Source organism: Budorcas taxicolor, chromosome 11 (assembly GCF_023091745.1).
Source record: "Budorcas taxicolor isolate Tak-1 chromosome 11, Takin1.1, whole genome shotgun sequence".
Classification (NCBI taxonomy): Eukaryota; Metazoa; Chordata; class Mammalia; order Artiodactyla; family Bovidae; genus Budorcas; species Budorcas taxicolor.
Window position 1 is genome coordinate 19,257,814 of NC_068920.1, and position 21,436 is coordinate 19,279,249.

General features: G+C 40.1%; 1 protein-coding gene across 1 annotated transcript in view; it reads right to left on the minus strand.

Moving 5' to 3' along the window:
* Window positions 1–21,436, minus strand: part of DTNBP1 (dystrobrevin binding protein 1) — a 100,482-nt gene that overhangs the window by 64,844 nt on the left and 14,202 nt on the right. The window contains exons 4-5 of the mRNA XM_052648682.1: window positions 18,142–18,202; window positions 9,193–9,325 (exon numbers count right to left, since the gene is read on the minus strand). Of these exons, the coding sequence (XP_052504642.1) occupies window positions 9,193–9,325; window positions 18,142–18,202 (194 nt within the window). The remainder of the gene's footprint in view (window positions 1–9,192; window positions 9,326–18,141; window positions 18,203–21,436) is intronic.

A 21,436-nucleotide genomic window follows, 5' to 3' on the forward strand; every position in this document is an offset into this window, starting at 1 on the left:
CCATTTAGCTCTAAGCTACTTGGTTCCTTTAGCATCATGCATGTTATCCTCAGCATACAGGGGGCTGGGTAACAGAGAGGCTTTGACGTATAGGCCAGCAGTGTGTCCTGGAGCGGGACGGCAACCTGAGACTTAAAGTGCTTGGGAGAGTCCGGGGTCACGTTAGGGCTCCTGCCCAACTCCCAGTTCTCCCCTTTAGAAGTTTCAAAGGCTCCCGAGGACTTACAGTTTAACTCCCTACCCGAGCATTCAGGGAGCTCTCACTCCCTGCTCAGAGACTACTCTTTTGGCCTCACCACCACCCTCCTTCACGACCGCTCATCACTCCAAGGAGGGTCCCGCGTGTGCCTGCCTGTCCTGAGGGGTCTTGGCTTCCCCCGCTCCCCAACCCCACATCTCCCTGGCAGGTTCACGTCAGAGCTCTCTCTCCCTCATCTGTGCTTCCACTGACCTATGAACCCTGCCCAGGACTCATACTCTGACATATCACTATTTTGCACTCTCATATTTCTCAGCATTCTGTAAATACCTTAAGGGTAAAGACTATATCTTTGCAACACCCAGTCCCATCACTTCATGGCAAATAGATGGGGACAAAGTGGAAGCAGTGACAGATTTCATTTTCTCGGAGTCCCTGCAGACGGTGACTGCAGCCACAAAATTAAAAGATGCTTGCTCCTTGGAAGAAAAGCCAGAACAAATCTAGACAGTATATTAAAAAGCAGAGACATTACTTTGCCAAAAAAAGGTCCATCTAGCCAAAGTTATGGTCTTTTCAGTAGTCATGTACGGATGTGAGAGTTGGACTAGAATGAAGGCTGAGCACCGCAGAATTGATGCTTTTGAACTGTGGTGCTGGAGAAGACTCTTGAGAGTCCCTTGGCTGCAAGGAGATCCAACCAGTCAGTCCTAATGGAAATCAATCCTGAGTATTCACTGGAAGGACTGATGCTGAAGCTGAAGCTCCACACTTTGGTCACCTGATGCAAAGAGCTGACTCACTGGAAAAGACTCTGATGCTGGGAAAATTGAGGGCAGCAGGAGAAGGGGGCGACAGAGGATGAGGTGAAAGGATGGCATCATCAACTCAATGGACATGAGTTTGAGCAAACTCAGGAGATGGTGAAGGACAGGGAAGCCTGATGTGCTGCAGTCCATGGGGTCACAACGAGTTGGACACAAATTAGCGCCTGAACAACAACAAAACACCTGCTCTGCTGAATTCAATTAAGAAGGATTTCTGGAGATACAATGATTCTATCACTCTAAAACAAAAAATAGTAACCAAGAAAGCAAATCTATGATTCATATTCATCTAATTTACATATGAGGAGGTTATGCTAAATTTTGTCAATGAGCAAATTAAACATGGGCAGAGAACTTTGAAAACACTGTTATCAGTATATTAAGTTAGGCCCCAGTGAGTTAAAGCAGAAGCAGCCATGGAACTTCTCCATTTTAACTCTTATCAGGCTTGAGGTCAGTAATAAAATATATAAGAACGGTACCGATGAACATGAATTTTCTTCCCTTTTTGTATGAAAAACTTTACAAAAATCTGTTTAAATAATAAGCATATATATGCTATGTACTCTGAATATTTTATATTGAATTTAAACAGGCAGAGAGTTAATCTCCCCATCATACCCGGCTCATCTGCTAGGAAACAGTCACAGATTTGAGTAAATCTGGTAACTAGACTTAGAATGCGTGTGCATAAGACACTAGCAGGCCTCCACAGACACAAAAGTACCTTCACAAGAAGTTCCGGCCTCACCATCTTGCTCACTGTAACAACAGTATATGTCTCAGTTAGCAATCGGTGGGGAGGATGGGTGGAATCTTACTGGGAAGGGCCATCTGGGAGAGCCTGACAGCTGTGCAGGAAACAGCGTCACGGACCCTCATGTGGAGACCGCCCCAGAGGAAGAGCCGTGCTGTCTGGAATTTTCCTCTGTGCCATTTTCAGATGCATACTATGTGTAGCGTGACCACTGACATATGAAGAGTGGAGCAGCACATTAAAATTCATAACTTCACATTTAATGAGTATTTTCTAGCAAAAATAATTAGCCTCAGGGAACAAAGAAATCTTTGCAAACCCATAGGTCACAGGAGGCCAGGTACTAAACGACCACAAGAGTCTTCTAATGCTTTTGTCACTCTTCATGTGATAGGGTAATGATGGTGTGGTAACAAGGAACTTTGAAGAGTGCATTAAAAATCCATCATGGAACAAATGAGATCTGTGCAGTATATACTAAACCGTGTCGAAAGAGAGCTAATATGCCCCTTAAAGGGTCTAATCTCAGAACATAACCTGGACCATAAGATAATCTGTTTCATGAAACCGTAAAAACTGTGATAGTCTCCTAGCTAGATGCACTCTCAAATTCTGTACAGAGAAAGCAGAACGGTTATGTATCTGGTCAGGTCAGATTGAAAGGAAGAGGCAAGCAAGCTCAGTACAAGGCTGTCATTCTCTTACAGAACTGTGTTATCTAAGAATTAACAGAATCTTCTGTTCTAGATGAAGGTGTCTTTTTAAGTAGCTCATACAAAATAAACTAAACAACAGAATTCAGAAAAGCTCTTGACAGTTTAGACTTTTAAAATAGGAATAGGATTAGACTACCCTCTAGTGGAAGTTCAGGGGAATTCAATAAATATGTTCCAAACATCTTACCAGTTTCACAGGAAAATGCACAGAACAAGTGTTGTAGGGAAAACCACTAGGCCATACTTTCTTCAGTTTAACTCTGAATTTTGCAATAGGAGCTCATGCTCTGAGTCACAGTCAGTCCAATTAGTGACCCGGATAACCACAATGGTGTTGTCACTCACCTAGAGCCAGACATCCTGGAGTGTGAAGTCAAGTAGGCATTAGGAAGCATTACTATGAACAAAGCTAGTGCGTGTGATGGAATTCCAGCTGAACTATTTCATATCCTAAAAGGTGATTCTGTAAAAGTGCTGCACTCAAGATCCCAGCAAATTTGGAAAACTCAACAGTGGCCCGAGGACTAGAAAAGGTCAGTTTTCATTCTAATCCCAAAGAAGCGCAATGCCAAAGAATGTTCTAACTACTGTACAGTTGTACTCATTTCACAGGCTAGCAAAGTAATGCTCAAAATCCTTCAACCTAGGCTTCAACAGTATGTGAACCAAAAACTTCCAGATGTACAAGCTGGATTTTTAAAAAGGCAGAGGAACCAGAGATCAAATTGCCAACATCCATTGGATCACAGAAAAAGTAAGAGAATTCCAGAAACACTTCTATCTCTACTTCACTGACTACGCTAAAGCCTTTGACTGTGTGGATCGCAACAAATTGGGAAATGCTTAAAGACATGGGAATACCAAACCACCTTACCTGCCTCCTGAGAAACCTGTATTCAGGTCAAGAAACAACAGTTAGAACCCAATATGGAACAATGGACTGGTTCAAAACTGGGAAAGAAGTACGTCAAGGCTGTCTGTTGTCACCCTGCTTGTTTAACTTACATACAGAGTACATCGTGCAGCTGAACAACAAGAAAGTGTTGGTGGGTCAGTTGGTACAGAATCCACCGGCAACACAGGAGAGCGTCTGCAGTGCAGAAGACCCAGGGATCAAACCTGGAAGATCCGCTGCAGGAGGAAATGGCAACCCACTCCAGTATTCTTGCCTGGGAAATCCCATGGACAGAGGAGACTGGCGGGCTACAGTCGACGGGGTTGCAAGAATCGGACATGACTTAGCGCTAAACCAAGAAAGCGTACAGAATCTGGAGGACAATATTCCATTCTATCCTTATACACTATTTTTCAATATATAGAATATTACACTGTTCTTCTCACATTTCACACCAGGGTTTTGTACTCTTAACTATTGTGTTCAGTTCAGTTCAGTTGCTCAGTCGTGTCCGAATCTTTGCGACCCCATAAACTACAGCATGCCAGGCCTCCCTGTCCAGCATCAACTCCTGGAGTTCACTCAAACTCATGTGCATCGAGTCAGTGATGCCATTCAGCCATCTCATCCTCTGTTGTCCCCTTCTCCTCCTGCCCCCAATCTCTCCCAGTATCAGGGTCTTTTCCAACGAGTCAACTCTTTGCATCAGGTGGCCAAAGTATCAGAATTTCAGCCTCAGCATCAGTCCTTCCAATGAACACCCAGGACTGGTCTCCTTTAGGAGGGACTGGTTGGATCTCCTTGCAGTCCAAGGGACTCGCAAGAGTCTTCTCCAACACCACAGTTCAAACGCATCAATTCTTTGGCACTCAGCTTTCTTCACAGTCCAACTCTCACATCCATACATGACCACTAAAAAAACCATAGCCTTGACTAGATGGACCTTTGTTGGCAAAGTAATGTCTCTGTTTTTGAATACGCTATCAAGGTTGGTCATAACTTTCCTTCCAAGAAGTAAGCATCTTTTAATTTCATGGCTGCAATCACCATCTGAAGTGATTTTGGAGCCCCCCAAATAAAGTCTGACACTGTTTCCACTGTTTCCCCATCTATTTCCCATGAAGTGATGGGACCAGATGCCATGATCTTCGTTTTCTGAATGTTGAGCTTTAAGCCAACTTTTTCACTCTCCCCTTTCACTTTCATCAAGAGGCTTCTTAGTTCCTCTTCACTTTTTGCCATAAGGGTGGTGTCATCTGCACATCTGAGGTTATTGATATTTCTCCCGGCAATCTTGATTCCAGCTTGTGTTTCTTCCAGCCCAGTACATTATGTGTTTCTCATGATGTACTCTGCATATAAGTTAAATAAGCAGGGTGACAATATACAGCCTTGACATACTCCTTTTCCTATCTGGACCCAGTCTGTTGTTCCATGTCCAGTTCTAACTGTTGCTTCCTGACCTGCATACAGATTTCTCAAATCTGGGCAGGTCATGTGGTCTGGTATTCCCATCTCTTTCAGAATTGTCCACAGTTTATTGTGATCCACACAGTCAAAGGCTTTGGCATAGTCAATAAAGCAGAAATAGATGTTTTTCTGGAACTCTCTTGCTTTTTCTATGATCCAGCAGATGTTGGCAATTTGATCTCTTGTTCCTCTGCCTTTTCTAAAACCAGCTTGAACATAAGAAGTTCACGGTTCACGTATTGCTGAAGCCTGGCTTGGAGAATTTTGAGCATTACCTTACTAGCATGTGAGATGAGTGCAATTGTGCGGTAGTTTGAGCATTCTTTGGCATTGCCTTCCTTTGGGATTGGAATGAAAACTGACCTTTTCCAGTGTAGGACAAGCTAAATTGTGTAACATCCATCCAAATCCTCCTGTCAAAGTCAATGGTTTTGTAAATCTGCAAAGGCCAGAGAGACTCCCAGGAGAAAGTGAGCATCCTGGCGGCAGCTGCCTGGTCTTGTCCACTGCTGTGTCCCCTCAGCCCACAAATGGTACACGGGACCCACAGACGCCTAAGACGTACCAGGCACCCTCCCCTCACTACGGGCCCTCCAGCTACCCTGTGAAGCAGGTTCTCTCATCTTTAATCCTAAAAGCAAAGAAACTACAGCTCAGAGAAGTCAGGAAACCTGCATGGAGTCTCACAGTTAGGAAGCTGGGGAACTGCGGTCCAAACCCAGATCTGAAAGTCAGTTCACAGCCCTTCTTTCCCAATTCCCGGTATACTTTTATTTATTATCTCTTTTTTTTTTTTTAAATGACAAGCCTCACCAGTGATTATCTATTACACAGGCTTTCTAAGTTGGATGGATCACATCCCATTAAAAAAACAACATGAGTGGATTATCTGTTCTTACTTAATTCCTGAGGGAGCATGTAATCAGGAGCCATATTTATTAAGCCACAGGATAACACAGCTAAAAGCATCATCAAAGGTTCAAATTGCTCACATCATATTAATCCCTTATTCTTTAATAAAGGCAGACCCTCTAGAGAGCAAGGCAAGACTAAAAGAGTTAAGTGGCCTAGGAAATACAGGGACTGAATGGATATGGTATTAGATTTGACAGAGAAAGGGTAAAAAGTTCAGCGAAGTTAAGAGAATCCTGTGACTACATATAGCTTAGTTACTATTTTCTTCTAAGTAATTTGTATTTTTCATTATTGCTTGACTAAGCCTTGTAGTACTATATTAAAGTAATTAGGTAATGACAAAGAGCATTCTGAGGCTACCCCGCAGAAGGGAAGCTATCAGGGCTCCCCTGGTGGTTCAGCTGGTAAAGAATCTGCCTGCAGTGCAGGAGACCCCGGGTTGAATCCCGAGTCAGGAAGATCGCTGGAGAAGGGATAGGCTACCCACTCCAGTATTCTTGGGCTTCCCTGGTGGCTCAGCTGGTAAAGAATCCGCCCGCAACGCGGGAGACCTGGGTTCCATCCCTGGGTTGGGAAGATCCCCTGGAGAAGGGATAGGCTACCCACTCCAGTATTCTTGGGCTTCCCTGGTGGCTCAGCTGGTAAAGAATCCGCCCGCAACGCGGGAGACCTGGGTTCCATCCCTGGGTTGGGAAGATCCCCTGGAGAAGGGATAGGCTACCCACTCCAGTATTCTTGGGCTTCCCTGGTGGCTCAGCTGGTAAAGAATCCGCCCGCAACGCGGGAGACCTGGGTTCCATCCCTAGGTTGGGAAGGTCCCCTGGAGAAGGGAAAGGCTGCCTACTCTGTATGTTGGCCTGGAGGCACAGAGAACAAAGCGGTGGTCGCCAGAGGGGAGGGCGGTGGGGCAGCTAGGTGAAGCGGCTGAGGAGGCTCAGAGGCACAAACTCCCAGTGAAAGGAATGCCACTAATATTAGAGTACCTGTGTGTGGTGGCAGATGGCTACTAGACTTAAAATGGTGATCAATTCATGATGTATATAAAGGGTGAAAAAAGGGAAAGTTGCTCAGTCGTGTCAGACTCTTTGCAACCCCACGGGATAGACAGTCCTTGGAATTCTCCAGGCCAGAATGCTGGAGTGGGTGGCCTTTCCCTTCTCCAGGGAATCCTCCCAACCCAAGGATTGAATCCAGGTCTCCAGCACTGCAGAAGCCCAAGAATACTGGAGTGAGTAGCCTATCCCTTCTCCAGAGGATCTTCCCGACCCAGGAATTGAACCGGGGTCAATCACTATAAGATACAATGTACACACAGTGTTCGTAAGTGTACACTATGTTGTATACCTGAAACTAATCTAATACTGCAGGTCAACTATACTTCAATGAAAAATAAGAATTAAATTATTTGGAAGTGACTGTCAAGACTGATACTTCTGCTTTAATTTAATTTGCTTTAATTTAGCTTTAATTTGCCTTTGGTGGTCGATGTTCTCAGATTAGTCAAGACAGAACTCAAGTGAGCATTTGGGAAACCCATCGCATTCATTTAAAAAGTCAAAATGCAGTTTCTGAAGATGGTATCACATCACTAAACATCACTTCTTCAGGATAGTAGAATCCTAATTGAGAAGGAAAATACACTATATTCTATCTTAAGTAGAATTAACTATGAGAATAATTAGAACTGAGGCCAAATGCATTTAATCAGCAGAGTGGCATCAAACAAATAACATTTATAAACAGACTTTATTCTCAGCTGGAAAGGAAAGCGGGATAGTATCATAGGTGGATGTCTCTGCAAAGAAATACACAACCATTGAAAAACAAAGACTCAAAGAGATACGGGAAGAGATGCTGAACAGAAAGTGGCTAAAAGGAATATTTCCCCAGTGTCTTGGAGGCTTTTTCTATCAGTTACCAAAGGCTTGAGAAGGAACATTCCTATACCTACAAGAGGGAAATAAGGCCAGAGGGCCTTCCTCCTAAACCCAGAGTCTCTTTTCCCCCACCCTGCTTTCAGAAATAACAGAACACTGATTCCAGGGCTTCAGGAACGCGAGTCATGGGGTCTGCTGACAGGTGCCACTCCAAATGCCTCATCCTCCATGGAGTACGTCATCACTGCGGCTGGGATCCTGGATGCACACCTTACTGTGTGTGACCCTGAGCAAGTCTCCACCCCTCCAAGCCCTATTTGCCTAAGCTGTAAAGTGGGATAACAAAAGCTACTTCTGCAGGGATCTTGTGAGGATTGTAAATAATGTCTGTAAAGCACCTAACCATCTCCGACATATAGTAGGCGCTACGAACGTTAGCTTCCCTGGTGGCTCAGATGGTAAAGCGTCTATCTACAATGCAGGAAACCCGGGTTTGATCCCTGGGTCGGGAAGATCCTCTGGAGAAGGAAATGGCAATCCACTCCAGTACTATTGCCTGGAAAACCCCATGGACAGAAGAGCTTGGTAGGCTACAGTCCATGGGGTCGCAAAGAGTCGGACACGACTGAGCGACTTCACTTCACAAACGTTAGCGGCATTCCAAATACCAGTGGGGTTCATTTTATTCACACACACACGTTTTATGCTTTGCTAATTACTTGCTTTGTAAATCAGCTTTGTTTTGCTTTTAAAAATGTAGTACTGAAAAACAGAAGAGATGATGGAGTAGCTTTATACTTTTTTAGCTATTAAGACTCAGGTTATTAGCTCAAGAAAGTCATCTCCTATGTAGGTAGCCCCTACCTCTTACTTCACTAAAATCTTAAGCTTGGTTAGAAAATAATAAGCCACAATGTTATACTATGATGTGGCCCTGTCTAGCATAAAAGTCAATTTTCTGAATATAAGCCCAAAAAACAAATATCAGCATGACTCATCTCAATACAAACAAAAAATAAATATATAATCTTCCACAAGGTATAAAGTTAGCCTAACAGGTACCCTCATTTAATTGTATCTGTTTAATATTTTATCAGTTTAAGGAGAAAAAAAGAGCATATTTCAAGACATGAAGCTCTGAGCAAACCCAGTATTAAAAGCAACAACTTCCAGAGTACAGGCTTTAGTCATAACAAAGTCACCATAACCCCTTTCATTTTCTACGTTTACACTTTTAAACAGAGACTTAAAGTCAGAAAGACAACCCCGAGTCACTTTAAGAATCAACAAAAGTATGTTTTCTGAGCAGAACGGAGGCCGAAAAAGGTAGTGGTGTATTTTAAAAATCATTTCCACATTTTAAATCATCCTTTTTTTTGTCAAATCATCAGTTAATCAGAATATGAAATTAATTAGAACTATTTCCCTCCAAATCCTGTTAACCAATAAGATTAATGTATTCTTAGAAAGCTTTGAACTCACGCCAAATTATTTTCCTTCCTAGAAGCAGCGTCTAGAGGCTAACGGGGAACTTACTCAGACTTGCCGTCAGGGATTCTAAGTCTGCGATGAGGCCTGGAAGCTGCTGAAGCTGCTGCTGCAGGTCCCGGAGGCTCGCCTGCTTCTTCTCCCAGTGCGCGGAGAGCATGACCACCTCGCTGTCCACCCGCTGCAACACGGAAGGGGAGGGTCAGGCCCACGGGACTGCAGACACAGAGGTCAGACCGGCGTAATGAGAGCCAGCCCATGTTATCTTTAAAAACCCTTCCACTGGGGTACAGACAACACAATACTCTGAGGAGACTGGCGTTGTTTTCTTTCTTAGAAAAGAACCACCTTAATATCCAGTGCAGAAAAACCTCAAATTACGGGTTGTATCGGTGCATCTTAACCCGGGAAAGAGAAAGTTCAGCCATGACCTTAGAAGTCACTTCTAACTACACCCTGTTTTTAAGTAAACCATGTATTTGCACAATTCAAATCTAGAAAAAATAAAACCGAAAACAGCCACTAACAACTGAAAAGAAAACAAACAAAAACAAACCCCAGACATAATGAATGGGTAATTATTTGCCTTACAAAAGGACTTCTTTTGAAAGAAAAGTTCCCTAATGCATTTAGAATATACCATGATTCAGTTTCCATTTAAACAGGAATGTTCACTGAATAAAGATAAACGGTACTTGTATACGAAGGAATCCCTGAGGCAACTGAACAATTTCAGAAAAACAGGAGAAAAGGATTTATACTAACAAATTCAAAAGTGAAAGGTTCCTAATAGCAGGGATGTGAGATGCTAGGCTAGCCTAAAAGAATTCTGACTTCTTTTCCAGAAGACTTAAAGAAAATGATAGACAGCAGTTTCTCCCAGACAGTTTTGTTTTGGTTCTAACATGGTGAGAGCAGAAAGGGCCTATGATAAGATTTGGAAGGAGCATAGAGAGGTCATTTTTTAAAACATCACTAGTGATGAAGAAGAAGTGTGGAAGATTCCACATTTTGTACCATAAAGACTGCAAAATTCATTATATAACAAAAGGAAGTATATCTGAACTTTATCTGTAAAATATAAAGTTTTAATATAAAAGAGTTCACAATTAAGTTATATAAAAAAGGGACAACTTACACAACCCATGATGAAGATTCTTCAAGAGTTGAAACACAAAAATAACTGATTTTTACTGAATCTCACTAAAGAAAGACCTTTCAGAGGAATAAAAACAGCAAAATAAGATACAAAATCATTTGCATATGGTGCCAGACTGTTTTAGCTTCTACATTTTAATATTCCAGGAATTCATAACATTGAAATAAAAACAACAGAGAGATCAGAAAGCTGCCCTGTTTCCTCACTTTACCCCCACCTCACCCCTCTCCCCATTGTCAGTCAGTCCACGTCGGAGGAGTAACACACACTGTCTCACACACAAGCCTCAGCTGAGCTGGAGAGGCGACACCAAGTGTTCCTCCAGGGGCACGATCATCAATTCTGCATGCTTAAAAATGCCTGTGCCAGCCAGCTTTATAAAGATCCCAGAGAGCAGTTTAAAAAGTACTGAGCATTGCTAACAGATTAATGTGGCTAATACAGCTTCTCTGTGATGCAATAGTAAGAAAATTAGGGCTTGAAATAAGAACCCCTGCCCATAGGATTCATCTGTAATATCCAACAAGCTCCTACTGAACACCTTCTCTTTGCCTGGCTCTGTTTCAGGCACTGAAGATACTGTGGTGAACAAAAAAGGAAAAAAAAAACAAAACTGTGCTTTAGTTTGGAGTAGGTCTCACAAATTCTCTAAGCCTCAGTTTTTAAACACTAATAAAAGAAAAAATAATTTCCTGTATCACAGGGCTGGTGATGATAAAAGGTATTTTTCCTGGTTTATGACATATCTTTTAAAAAGTTTGTTAAGTCTTAATTGCAGTGGTTAATTGTGTTAATAATTTGAAAGATCTAGAATGAACAATTTTTAGATATTAATATTTATTACTGAAAAGTAAAATGAAACATAAATATTAAAACTTAAGTACAGTATAGTTCATGCCTTCCACAAAATTCAAAATCATATTCTGTATATAGAATATAAGAAGTGTACATAAGAAGAATCTATCAAAATACATTCAAATATTACTTTAATTTAAAAGAATGGGATATTGAATGGATTCTTCAAAATCATTATCAACAATTATGTAATAAGAGTAAAGCATTTTGAGCATTTTCTATGTGCCAGGTCCTGTGTTAAGCAATTTACATTAAAAACAGAGCAACCTTGTAAACAGAGCAATATTATTACATTCATTTTACAGAAGAAGAAACTGAGGTGCAATGAAGACAAGTCACTTTCTCAAGAACCACACAGGACCTAGATTGAATCCCAGGAATCTGACACTTAAGCCCACGCCCTTAATCAATCTTCTAGGGACTGTGTATGCAGGGACACAAAAGGAAGAAAAGTAAAAAGGAGCGGAAGAAAAGGTTCTGAGAAACTGTACTTTAGCTTTACTTAACAAGGAAGGAGCGATCTTCAGAAGGCCAATTTTTCTCCTCCAAGTAAACAATTCTGAATAAATCCAGATTTAACACCAGAAAATCAAGTTTAAGTAGCAAGACAAACCCACAGTTTGGGCTTGTTCCCAAAGTTACAAATCATTGCAAAAGTCCTTCTGGTAGCCACTGAAGTTAGGGAGAACAAAGAAAAGGCTGGGACCCAAGTGATTTTCAAAATGGGTAATACTGGGATAATAAAACAATATAAAAACTTTTATATTTGTAAAAAAACAGTTCAGCATTTTGGGGGAATGCTTCCCCGATAGCTCAGTTGGTAAAGAACCCGCCTGCAATGAGGGAGACCTGGGTTTGATCCCTGGGCTGTGAAGATCCCCTGGCTAAGGGAAAGACTACCCACTCCAGTATCCTGGCCTGGAGAATTCCATGGATGAGTCCATGCAGTGGCAAAGAGTCCGACACGACTGAGCGACTTTCACTTTCACTTAGTTCATGTGATTTTGAAACAACTCTGTTTGCTAAGCAGGGTAAATGGTGTTATACCATTTTATGTGAATCAACTAGAAACAGAGCGACTCCGTTTATCTGCCCAAGGTCAAAACGTATTACTGCAGAAACTAGGCATTCCCACAACCAGTTCAGTCCACTCCCCACCACAAGCAGAAGAGATCCAAGCTGGAATCCAAAGAGAATGACGCATGCCTGATTTAACCAGCTTACACACCAAGTTGTTAAAGCATGAGTCTTAAAAGAGTTCAATCTGAAGGCAAGCAAGTGTTTCACAACAATAAAAAGCATAAGCAAATAATGCACTGGAAGTCTAACTTTAGAAAGTTACCCTCAGAATCTAACCCCTAAGTCACTATCAATTTACGTGTTTATTTACCTACTGAGGGAAAAACAAATCAAAGAACTTGTAGAAAAAAAAAATCTTGTAGAAAAAGTCTAGACAACAAAGCTATATTTAACAAACTGTTTGCTAAAGCAACATTGCTCTAAATTTTAAGACTATAAATAAGAATTAGCTTTATAGTAGTTAAGTATAAAATAACCTGTCAAAGAAGACTGAATTATCCCTAAGTATATTTGCCCTGGCAGATTGACATTGACTAAAGGCCACTAAAGACACATGAGCATGGCCTGACAAAATACACAATAAAACAGTTTCTTAAAGATATACATTTAAGAAATTTACAGATGTTTCAACAATACGTCAGAGAGATTTACAATAAATTTTCATTTTTCAATCTGAGAACTGTATTTCTGGAAGCCAATAGTGGCACTTTTGATAAGATAGGGGTCTTACAATAAAAAAGTACACAACTATGAAAATATTATATATTCCCCCCCATATAATACATTCAGCAACAGAACCCCCAGGAAATTCTTTCTCCAACATATTTTATTATGAAATGCTTCTTACAATCAAAAGAACAATCTTTGTTAAAGCTCCTCTATAGGATACAGTCTTCACTGAACATTGTGGGATTCATCCATATTGATACACGGAGGTATAATGGTTCACTAATTTTCACTGCTGCATAGCATTTGATCTTTTTGCAGCATTTCCATGAACAGGGATGGAACCTGGGCCCCCTGCACTGGGAGCGTAGGGTCAGCCACTGGACTACCAGGAAAGTCCCTGATCCTATAAATAAAAATTACTCTACAGGGAGACTTTGGGACTGTCTAAAGTTTCAACAAAACCTGCTATAAACATTCTGGAACAAATCTGGTGCACACAGGCAATTTTCACAAATTAGGTTCCAACACGTCCCAGGTATTGAGCTCCTCACTGCACCCTCCTTCCCCACCGCCGAGTGGCTCAACTGAGCTGGACCTCCCCCAGCCTAGCCACCTCTGACTTCAAGGCCTCTCATCTATTTGTCACACTTAATGAACAGGTGATACCATACCAATGTTATCCAAGGAGGTATGAGACATACAACATCACAGGGCAAAGCTGGGGACACAATGCTACAGAAATCTCCCTAGGAGAACTGTGGTTTCAAAAGCTTTGTGGAATTTCAATTTTTACTTCACGCCAGCTCATTTTTCTAATGTCACTGTGCCAATCGATTTACACCCCCTAGTTCTAGCTGTTCCCCATCACGCTGCTGGGGAAGGGAAAACTGTCATCAGTGAATAATGACTGTCTGCACAGAAAATTCAAGGCTCCTTAAATGCTTGATAATCTAATGAGTGTAAATCTGAGGTTTTAATTTGTATTTCCTTGCCTTCTAATTGATTTTAAACATGTTTTCACATTTACTGGCCACTCATGCTTTTCGTTCAGGGTAATGTCTGGTCATACCTCTCGCGCACTTTTCATGGCTTACTGTTCCCTTTTTTTATTAGTGTGCAGAGGTTTTTCATATTTTTTGAACACTAGCCCTCTGTTTTGTGAACTGCATAACTTTTTCATGGTACTGCTTGATGAACAGAAGATTTGATAAAAATTATCAATATTTTACTTTATGGTTGGTGTTTATTATGCCTTGTTAAAGAAACCTTTCTCTGCCCTGAGATCTTAGCTTTTCCACTATTTTCTAAAAAATGTAGTTTTCCCTTTCACATTTAAATCTGATGGAGCCAAAATCTGAACCAAGATCATCAGCTTTTATTCAACACTATATTGGAAGTCCTACCCACTACAAAAAGATGAAGAATTGAAAAGACTGGTAGGTTTTTGTTTCTTCCCTTCCATCTTCACAAAACTCCCATCCCAGATGCAAATTATCAGAATAAGACGATTTAGTAAGATGATTGACTATGAAATCAAAGTACTACAAGTCAAATACTGCAGGTTTTGGTAGCTGTAAGGACAAGAGTTCCCACTCCAGTACTCTTGCCTGGAGAATCCCATGGACGGAGGAGCCTGGTGGGCTGCAGGCCACAGGGTCGCTGAGAGTTGGACACGACTGAGCGACTTCACTTTCACTTTTCACTTTCATGCATTGGAGAAGGAAATGGCAACCCACTCCAGTGTTCTTGCCTGGAGAATCCCAGGGACAGAGGAGCCTGGTAGGTTGCCGTCTATGGGGTTGCACAGAGTCAGACACGACTGAAGTGACTTAGCAGCAGCAGCAGCAGGACAAAAGTTACCATCTATTAAAAACTTGCTAAAATGTTTTACTCTGAATTAATTTTATTGAATGTATTTTCTGCATCTGATGATCATATATTTTTCTCTTAATTTATTAACATAGTCAACTGCATATAAAAGATTTTCTAATGTTAAGCCAACCTTTCAATCCTGGAATAAACCTGTTTTTTTTTTAAAATGCAAGGCTGGATTTAGTTTGTCAACACAGCCATATATAGCAGGTTGTTTCCCAGACAGAACGCTATTTGTTATCATCCAACATTTACAAAGTAAACACAAAGTTCTGGCTCATATTTATATAGGAAAGCTTTACATTTAAGCTTGATATAGACTTTAAAACAATGTGTGAGAAGATTCTCAAATTAAATTTCAGACAACACTGTCAGAATATGAGAATAACAAGACAGTACGAGGAGCCCATCATGAAGGAGAGGCAGGCCCTGCACACTGCGGGAATTGAGGGGCCGCAACACTGCACACGAGGCAGCTCGGTGTCAACCAGTGCACATCACAAGTTTGGAGGCGGAAGGCTGTGTCTGAAGCACCTGATGTCCTAACAAACTGCTACCATCTATAGATGTTTTGCTGGTTTTAAACAGAAATATTTAAGAAAGCTGGTGGAGGGCTTGGGGTTGATATGTAACACATAATGACTTTTCCAATTTAGAGTGTGTCAAGTAGGTTCCTGGATAGAGCGCACAGAACATCTGATTTCCAGAAACAGGCTGCTGAAGTTAAGTGAGAGCTCATATCTCTATTCTGTTTATAGTTTTTGTGTCTGTACTCATGAATGGGACTGGACTCCAATTTCACTTTCTCATACTTTGCTTGTTGGGGTTCAGGATCAGTTATTCTAGCCTCATGCAATGGGCAGGGCAGCTTCCTCTTGTTTCACTTGCTGCAGGAGTCTGTCTAACATTGAGACGGTGGATTCTCTGAAAGTCTCATAGAACTTTCCTATATAACTTGGTGGGCCTGGTGCTTTCCTAGTGAAAAGATTAATTATTAACAGTTTCTTTAGTGGCTATAAGATTATTCAGGATTTGTACCGCTTTTAGAATTAGTTTTAGTAAAAGTTTCTGGGCTTTCCCCATGAGTCACAAAATAAAGAATCTGCCTGCAAGGCAGGAGACCCTGGGTTGGGAGGATCCCCTGAAGAAGAGAATGGCTACCCACTCTAGTATTCTTGCTTGGGGAATTCCATGGACAGAGGAGCCTGGAGGGCGGTCTACAGTCCATGGGGTCACAGAGTTGGACACAACTGAGCAACCAAAACTTTAGTAAAAATGTCTAGTATTTTGCCATTTTGCCTCTGTTTTCAAATGTGTCCTAGAGTTGTTCACAAACTCTTATCTTTTCACTTTCTGCTATAGCTATAGTTATATTCTTTAATTCTTAAAACTATTCGTCCTTTTTTCTTAATCAATATAATCAGATAGCTACGATATTTTATTGGCTTAGACGGTAAAGCGTCTGCCTACAATGCGGGAGACCCAGGTTCCATCCCTGGGTTGGGAAGATCCTCTGGAGAAGGAAATGGCAACCCACTCCAGTACTCTTGCCTGGAAAATCCCATGGACGGAGGAGCATGGTAGGCTACAGTCCATGGGGTCGCAAAGAGTCGGACACAACTGAGCGACTTTACTTACTTACTTACTTACCATATTTTATTAGTCTTCTATGAACTTGTGACTTTGTCTAGCGTCTATTGTATTTTTACATTCTATTTCATTTACTTCTCTCATCTTTGTCATCTCTTTCATTCTTCCCTCATGATTTATTCTGTTCTCTGATTCTTAAGTTACATTAGCTCATTGACTTTCAGTCTACTTTTCATCTATAAAATTTCCCTCTAAGTAGTTTTTGACAACTTACACAATACGCATGTAGTAATTATTGAACCATAAATGATGCATAATATACATGTTTAATTTGCAAACAGACGGATTTTTCAAAGTTCTTTTCCTATACCAACTTTCAGGGTCATTTGCACCAGAATCACAGAATATTCTGTATGACTTGATTTACATGAAACTTGGGAGAACTGCTTTGCAGCCCAGTACATGATCAGTTTTTAGGTGCTCCAGGTGTACTTTAAAGAATTTATTGCCTCCTTTTGCCAACAGGTAGCTTTTCTTTTCTTTCTTTTTAAAAATGTCCTAAATTATCCTTTCACCAAGAGTATCTAGAGTCTAGGAGTCTAGGAGTCTCAGACTCAGTTCCCCCTAGACAAAAATCTCCTATCCCAATAAATCTCTTACTAAGACATTTGTTTTACTATTTGAATGCTGCTTCCACGTTTTTTTTTTTCAACCACTCTCATTTCAGTTCCCTGCTGTTTTTGTTTGCTTGTTTTGGCCCTTTAGGACTTCCCTTAATTTTTGTAAGCTTACTGCATTTAAATTAAAAAAAAAAATCTATCCAGCATTTAAGGGTTTTACACTTATAGGACTTTTCACAGTATTCAGTCTGCCTACTGACAGAAGCCTATAGTCTTCCTTTTCCGTAATTTCTAAAGTGAAAGTGAAAGTGAAGTCGCTTAGTCGTGTCTGACTCTTTGTGACCCGTGGACTCTAGCCCACCAAGCTCCTCTGTCCATGGGATTCTCCAGGCAAGAATACTGGAGCGGGTTGCCATTTTCTTCTCCAGTAATTTCTAAGAGAAACACTAATGCCTAAATTTTATCATGTGTATTACCATGTTCTATGTAACTATTACAGCTTCACTAATTCAGGTAAATGGTAAAGTCAGTTTAAATTAATTAAAAGTCAGAATCACAGATGTGTTTTTAGAAAGAAATAAAGTTTGACATCAGTAGCAGAATATTTGATCTTGGCTAAAAAAGCTTTAAGTATATATACCAAATAATTTTAATTATAAGTCACTTTTATTCATTACACACTCTGTAGAGCTAGAAAAGAGGTTGTTTCTCTAAGAAATTAAGGTTGACTCCTGAGATTTTTATATTTATTTGCTAATAAGCAAACTAATGATTTTAAGTAGACTGAGCAAAGTTAAACTGTTGTCCCCACCAAAGGAATTCTTAAATAGTGAGTAGAAAGAAATGACATAATGTACATAAAATGCAAAGGTACCAGACCTCAAATTCAAAGCATTATACCTCGATGAACCGAAGAGTCACTTGTGACTCTAGAATAAAAGTTATAAACTCTCTAAGCTAACTAAATAACTTGACTGAGAAATTACAAAAAAAGTGCTTTATTTAGGGTGTTTCATAATCAACTACAAAATTCACTTTAAGATATCCTGTCAAACATTTTAACACAATTATAAATTTAATTTCTTAAAAATAAGCATTTAAGACTGCAAAAGTATATTTTCCCTGTAAGTATAAGACGAGCTGATTCTTTACCTCTCCAGCACTTGCACATTCCTTGGCCCTCCTGTGGAGTGCAGCCCATGTATCTTCATACCTAAGAAAGGCAAAAAATAATAATTCAAAATAAAAGCCATACATTAAAAAATCCTATCTAAAATACAACCTGTGGTCTCAGAAAGGAAACGCTCAAAGAGTAATGGAGACATTCTGCAAACACACAGACATTAACTTGAAGGGGCTTCTAATTGCCAAATCTGGGACACCAGATTTGGGTTAGAGCTCATAGATGAAAACCAACAGCCATGAGCTTATAGTGATTTAAATAAACAACCAAATAAATAAATGGGGCAGATGGGGGAAAACCTCTTCCTTACAGTAGAATTCCAATAAATAATGATAGAAAAAAAAATGAGAAAAATAGAAAATCACCATTTGGTAAACACAATGAATTATTTCAGGCAAGAACTGTAATAGATGCTAAAATTAGTGGGTGAAAATATGAAGAGAAACAGGATATTTTCATAAATTCATCATGAAACTCATAGGGGAATATCAAGGGATCCTGAAAAGCCAAAATAATCTTAAAAAGAAGAACAAAGTTGGAAGACACACACTTCTTAATTTCAAAACATACTAGAAAGCTACAATAATCAAAAGTATGGTACTGGCATAATGGGAGACATATAGGCCAGTGAAATAGAGCCCAGAAATAAACCCTTGCATGTATGGTCAAATAACTTTTGACAAGTGTGCCAAGATCATTAAATGCGGAAAGGATAGTCTTTTCAACAAATATGCCGGTGCTGGGAAAACTGCATATCCACAGGCAAAAGAATGAAGCTGGACTCTTAACACCATATACAAAAATTAAATAAAAATGGATCAAAAAATCCAAACATAAGATCCAAAACTATAAAATTTTTAGAAGAAAACATGAGCTTCTTGCCATTACATTTGGTGATGATTTCTTGGATATAACACCAAAGGCACAGGCAACAAAGAAAATAAACAAATTGGACTTAATCAAAATTAGACACTTTTGTGCATCAAAGAATACAATCAACAAATAAAAGGCAACCAATAAAATAAATACAAATCACATATTTGACAAATGATTAATATCCAGAATATATAGAAAATGCCTAACACTCGACAGTAACAAAAACAACTCTATCCAAAAACAGGCAAAGGACTTGAATAGATATTTCTCTAAAGAAGATATATAAATGGCCAATAAGCACATGAGAAGCTCACCATCATCATCGTTCAGTTCAGTCGCGCCCTACTCTTTGCGACCCCATTAATCGCAGCATGCCAGGGCTCCTTGTCCATCACCAGCTCCTGGAGTTCACCCAAACCCATGTCCATTGTGTTGGTGATACCATCCAACCATTTCATCCTCTGTCATCCCCTTCTCCTCCTGCCCTCAATCTTTCCCAGCATCAGGGTCTTTTCCAATGAGTCAACTCTCCGCATCAGGTGGCCAAAGTATCAGGTGTTTCAGCTTCAACATCAGTCCCTCCAATGAACACCCAGGACTGATCTCCTTTAGGATGGACTGAATCAAAACCACCATAAGACACCACTTCACACCAATGAGAATGGAAACAAAAAAAACTCAGCAAGCCCCAAAACAAGATTTGGTGAGAATATGGAGAAATGGCAACTGGAAAAATGCGCACTGCCCTAGTGGCTCAGATGGTAAAGAATCTGCCTGCAATGCAGGAGACATGGATTCTATCCCTGGGTTGGGAAGATCCCCTGGAGAAGGAAATGGCAACCCACCGCAGTATTCTTGCTTGAGAATCCCGTGGACAGAGGAGCCTGGCAGGCTGCAGTCCATGGCGTGGCAAAGAGTCAGACGTGACTGAGTGACTAACACACACACGGGAATATAAAATAGTGCAGCTGCTCAACAGTATATTGGTTCTTCAAAAAATTAATGTACAATTACCATCTGATTCAGCCATTTCCTCTTGTGAGGATACACCACCAAAAAACTGAAAGCTGGGTCATAAAGAGATACTTGCACACCCATGTTCATAGCAGCATTATTCACAATAGCTAAAAAGTCAAAGCAACTTGTGCCTATTAATGGATGAAGGTATAAGCAAAATACGGCATATTCATACAATAGGATATTATTCAGCCTGAAAAAGGAAGGAACTTCCTTTGAATTAGTGGTGATGACAGCGGTGATCACTGTGTAATGTACAGAAATATCAAATCACTGTGTTGTGTACCAGGAACTAACAAAGTATTGTAGGTCAATTATACTTCAAACACAAGCAAGCAAACAAATAGAGAAAGAGATTAGATTTGTGGTTACCACAGGTGGAGGGACAGGGAATTGAATGAAGGCAGTGAAAAGGTACAAACTTCTAGTTTGTAAGATAAAAGAGTACCAGGAATGTAGTGTACATTATTAATATAATTAACAATACTGAACATTATATATGAAAGTTGCTAGAATAAATTCTGAGTTCTTATCACAAGAAAAACATTTTTTTTCTTTTTCTTTTTTATCTATATGAGACGGTGAATGCTCACTAAATTCACTCGTGGCAATCGTCTCATGAAGTAAGTCAAATCATTATGCGGCAATAACTTAAGCTTACATAGAGGTGTATGCCAATTAAATCTCAATAAAACTCGAAAATATATTAAGTGAAATAAGCCAATCACAAGAAGACAAGTACTGCATGATTCCACCTACAAATGGTACCTAAAGTAGTCAGATTTATAGAAAGAGAACAATGGTTGCCAGTGGCAGAGGTCTGCAAGATGAAAAGCCTCTTGGAGACTGGATGTACAACAATGTGAATGCGGTTGACATTAGTGGGCTGTACACTTAAAAATGGTTAAGATGGCAAAATTTTATGTTATCGTATTTTACACAGTATTTTAACAATCTAAAAAAATTTTATGATTTAGATATTTAAAATGGTCTCTCCTCCACTCAGCACTAGTTTCAGAGAGAAAATACTGTTTCAGTGCAATGAACAGACACATTATAGATATGGCTGTAAATTTTTCAGATAAAGTCCCCAAAAGTACCCCAAAACTACCACACAGAGAAGTCTACACATCTGAAATAAGCAACTTTCAATGAAGGTGTTTCAACTAAATCACTAGATTAAAAAAGTATAAAGATAACATGCAAACAGTATACCACGGATTGATTTGTATTCTACCTCCTTTCAAAGTCACTTGTCTTCCTCACTCAACAAAAAAACAAGCAGGAAATTAATGTCAAATTAAGCACCTAGAGAAGGAAAAAAAAATGCCCAGATTCAGCAAGCATAAAAAGAAACTGAATATAAAGCTA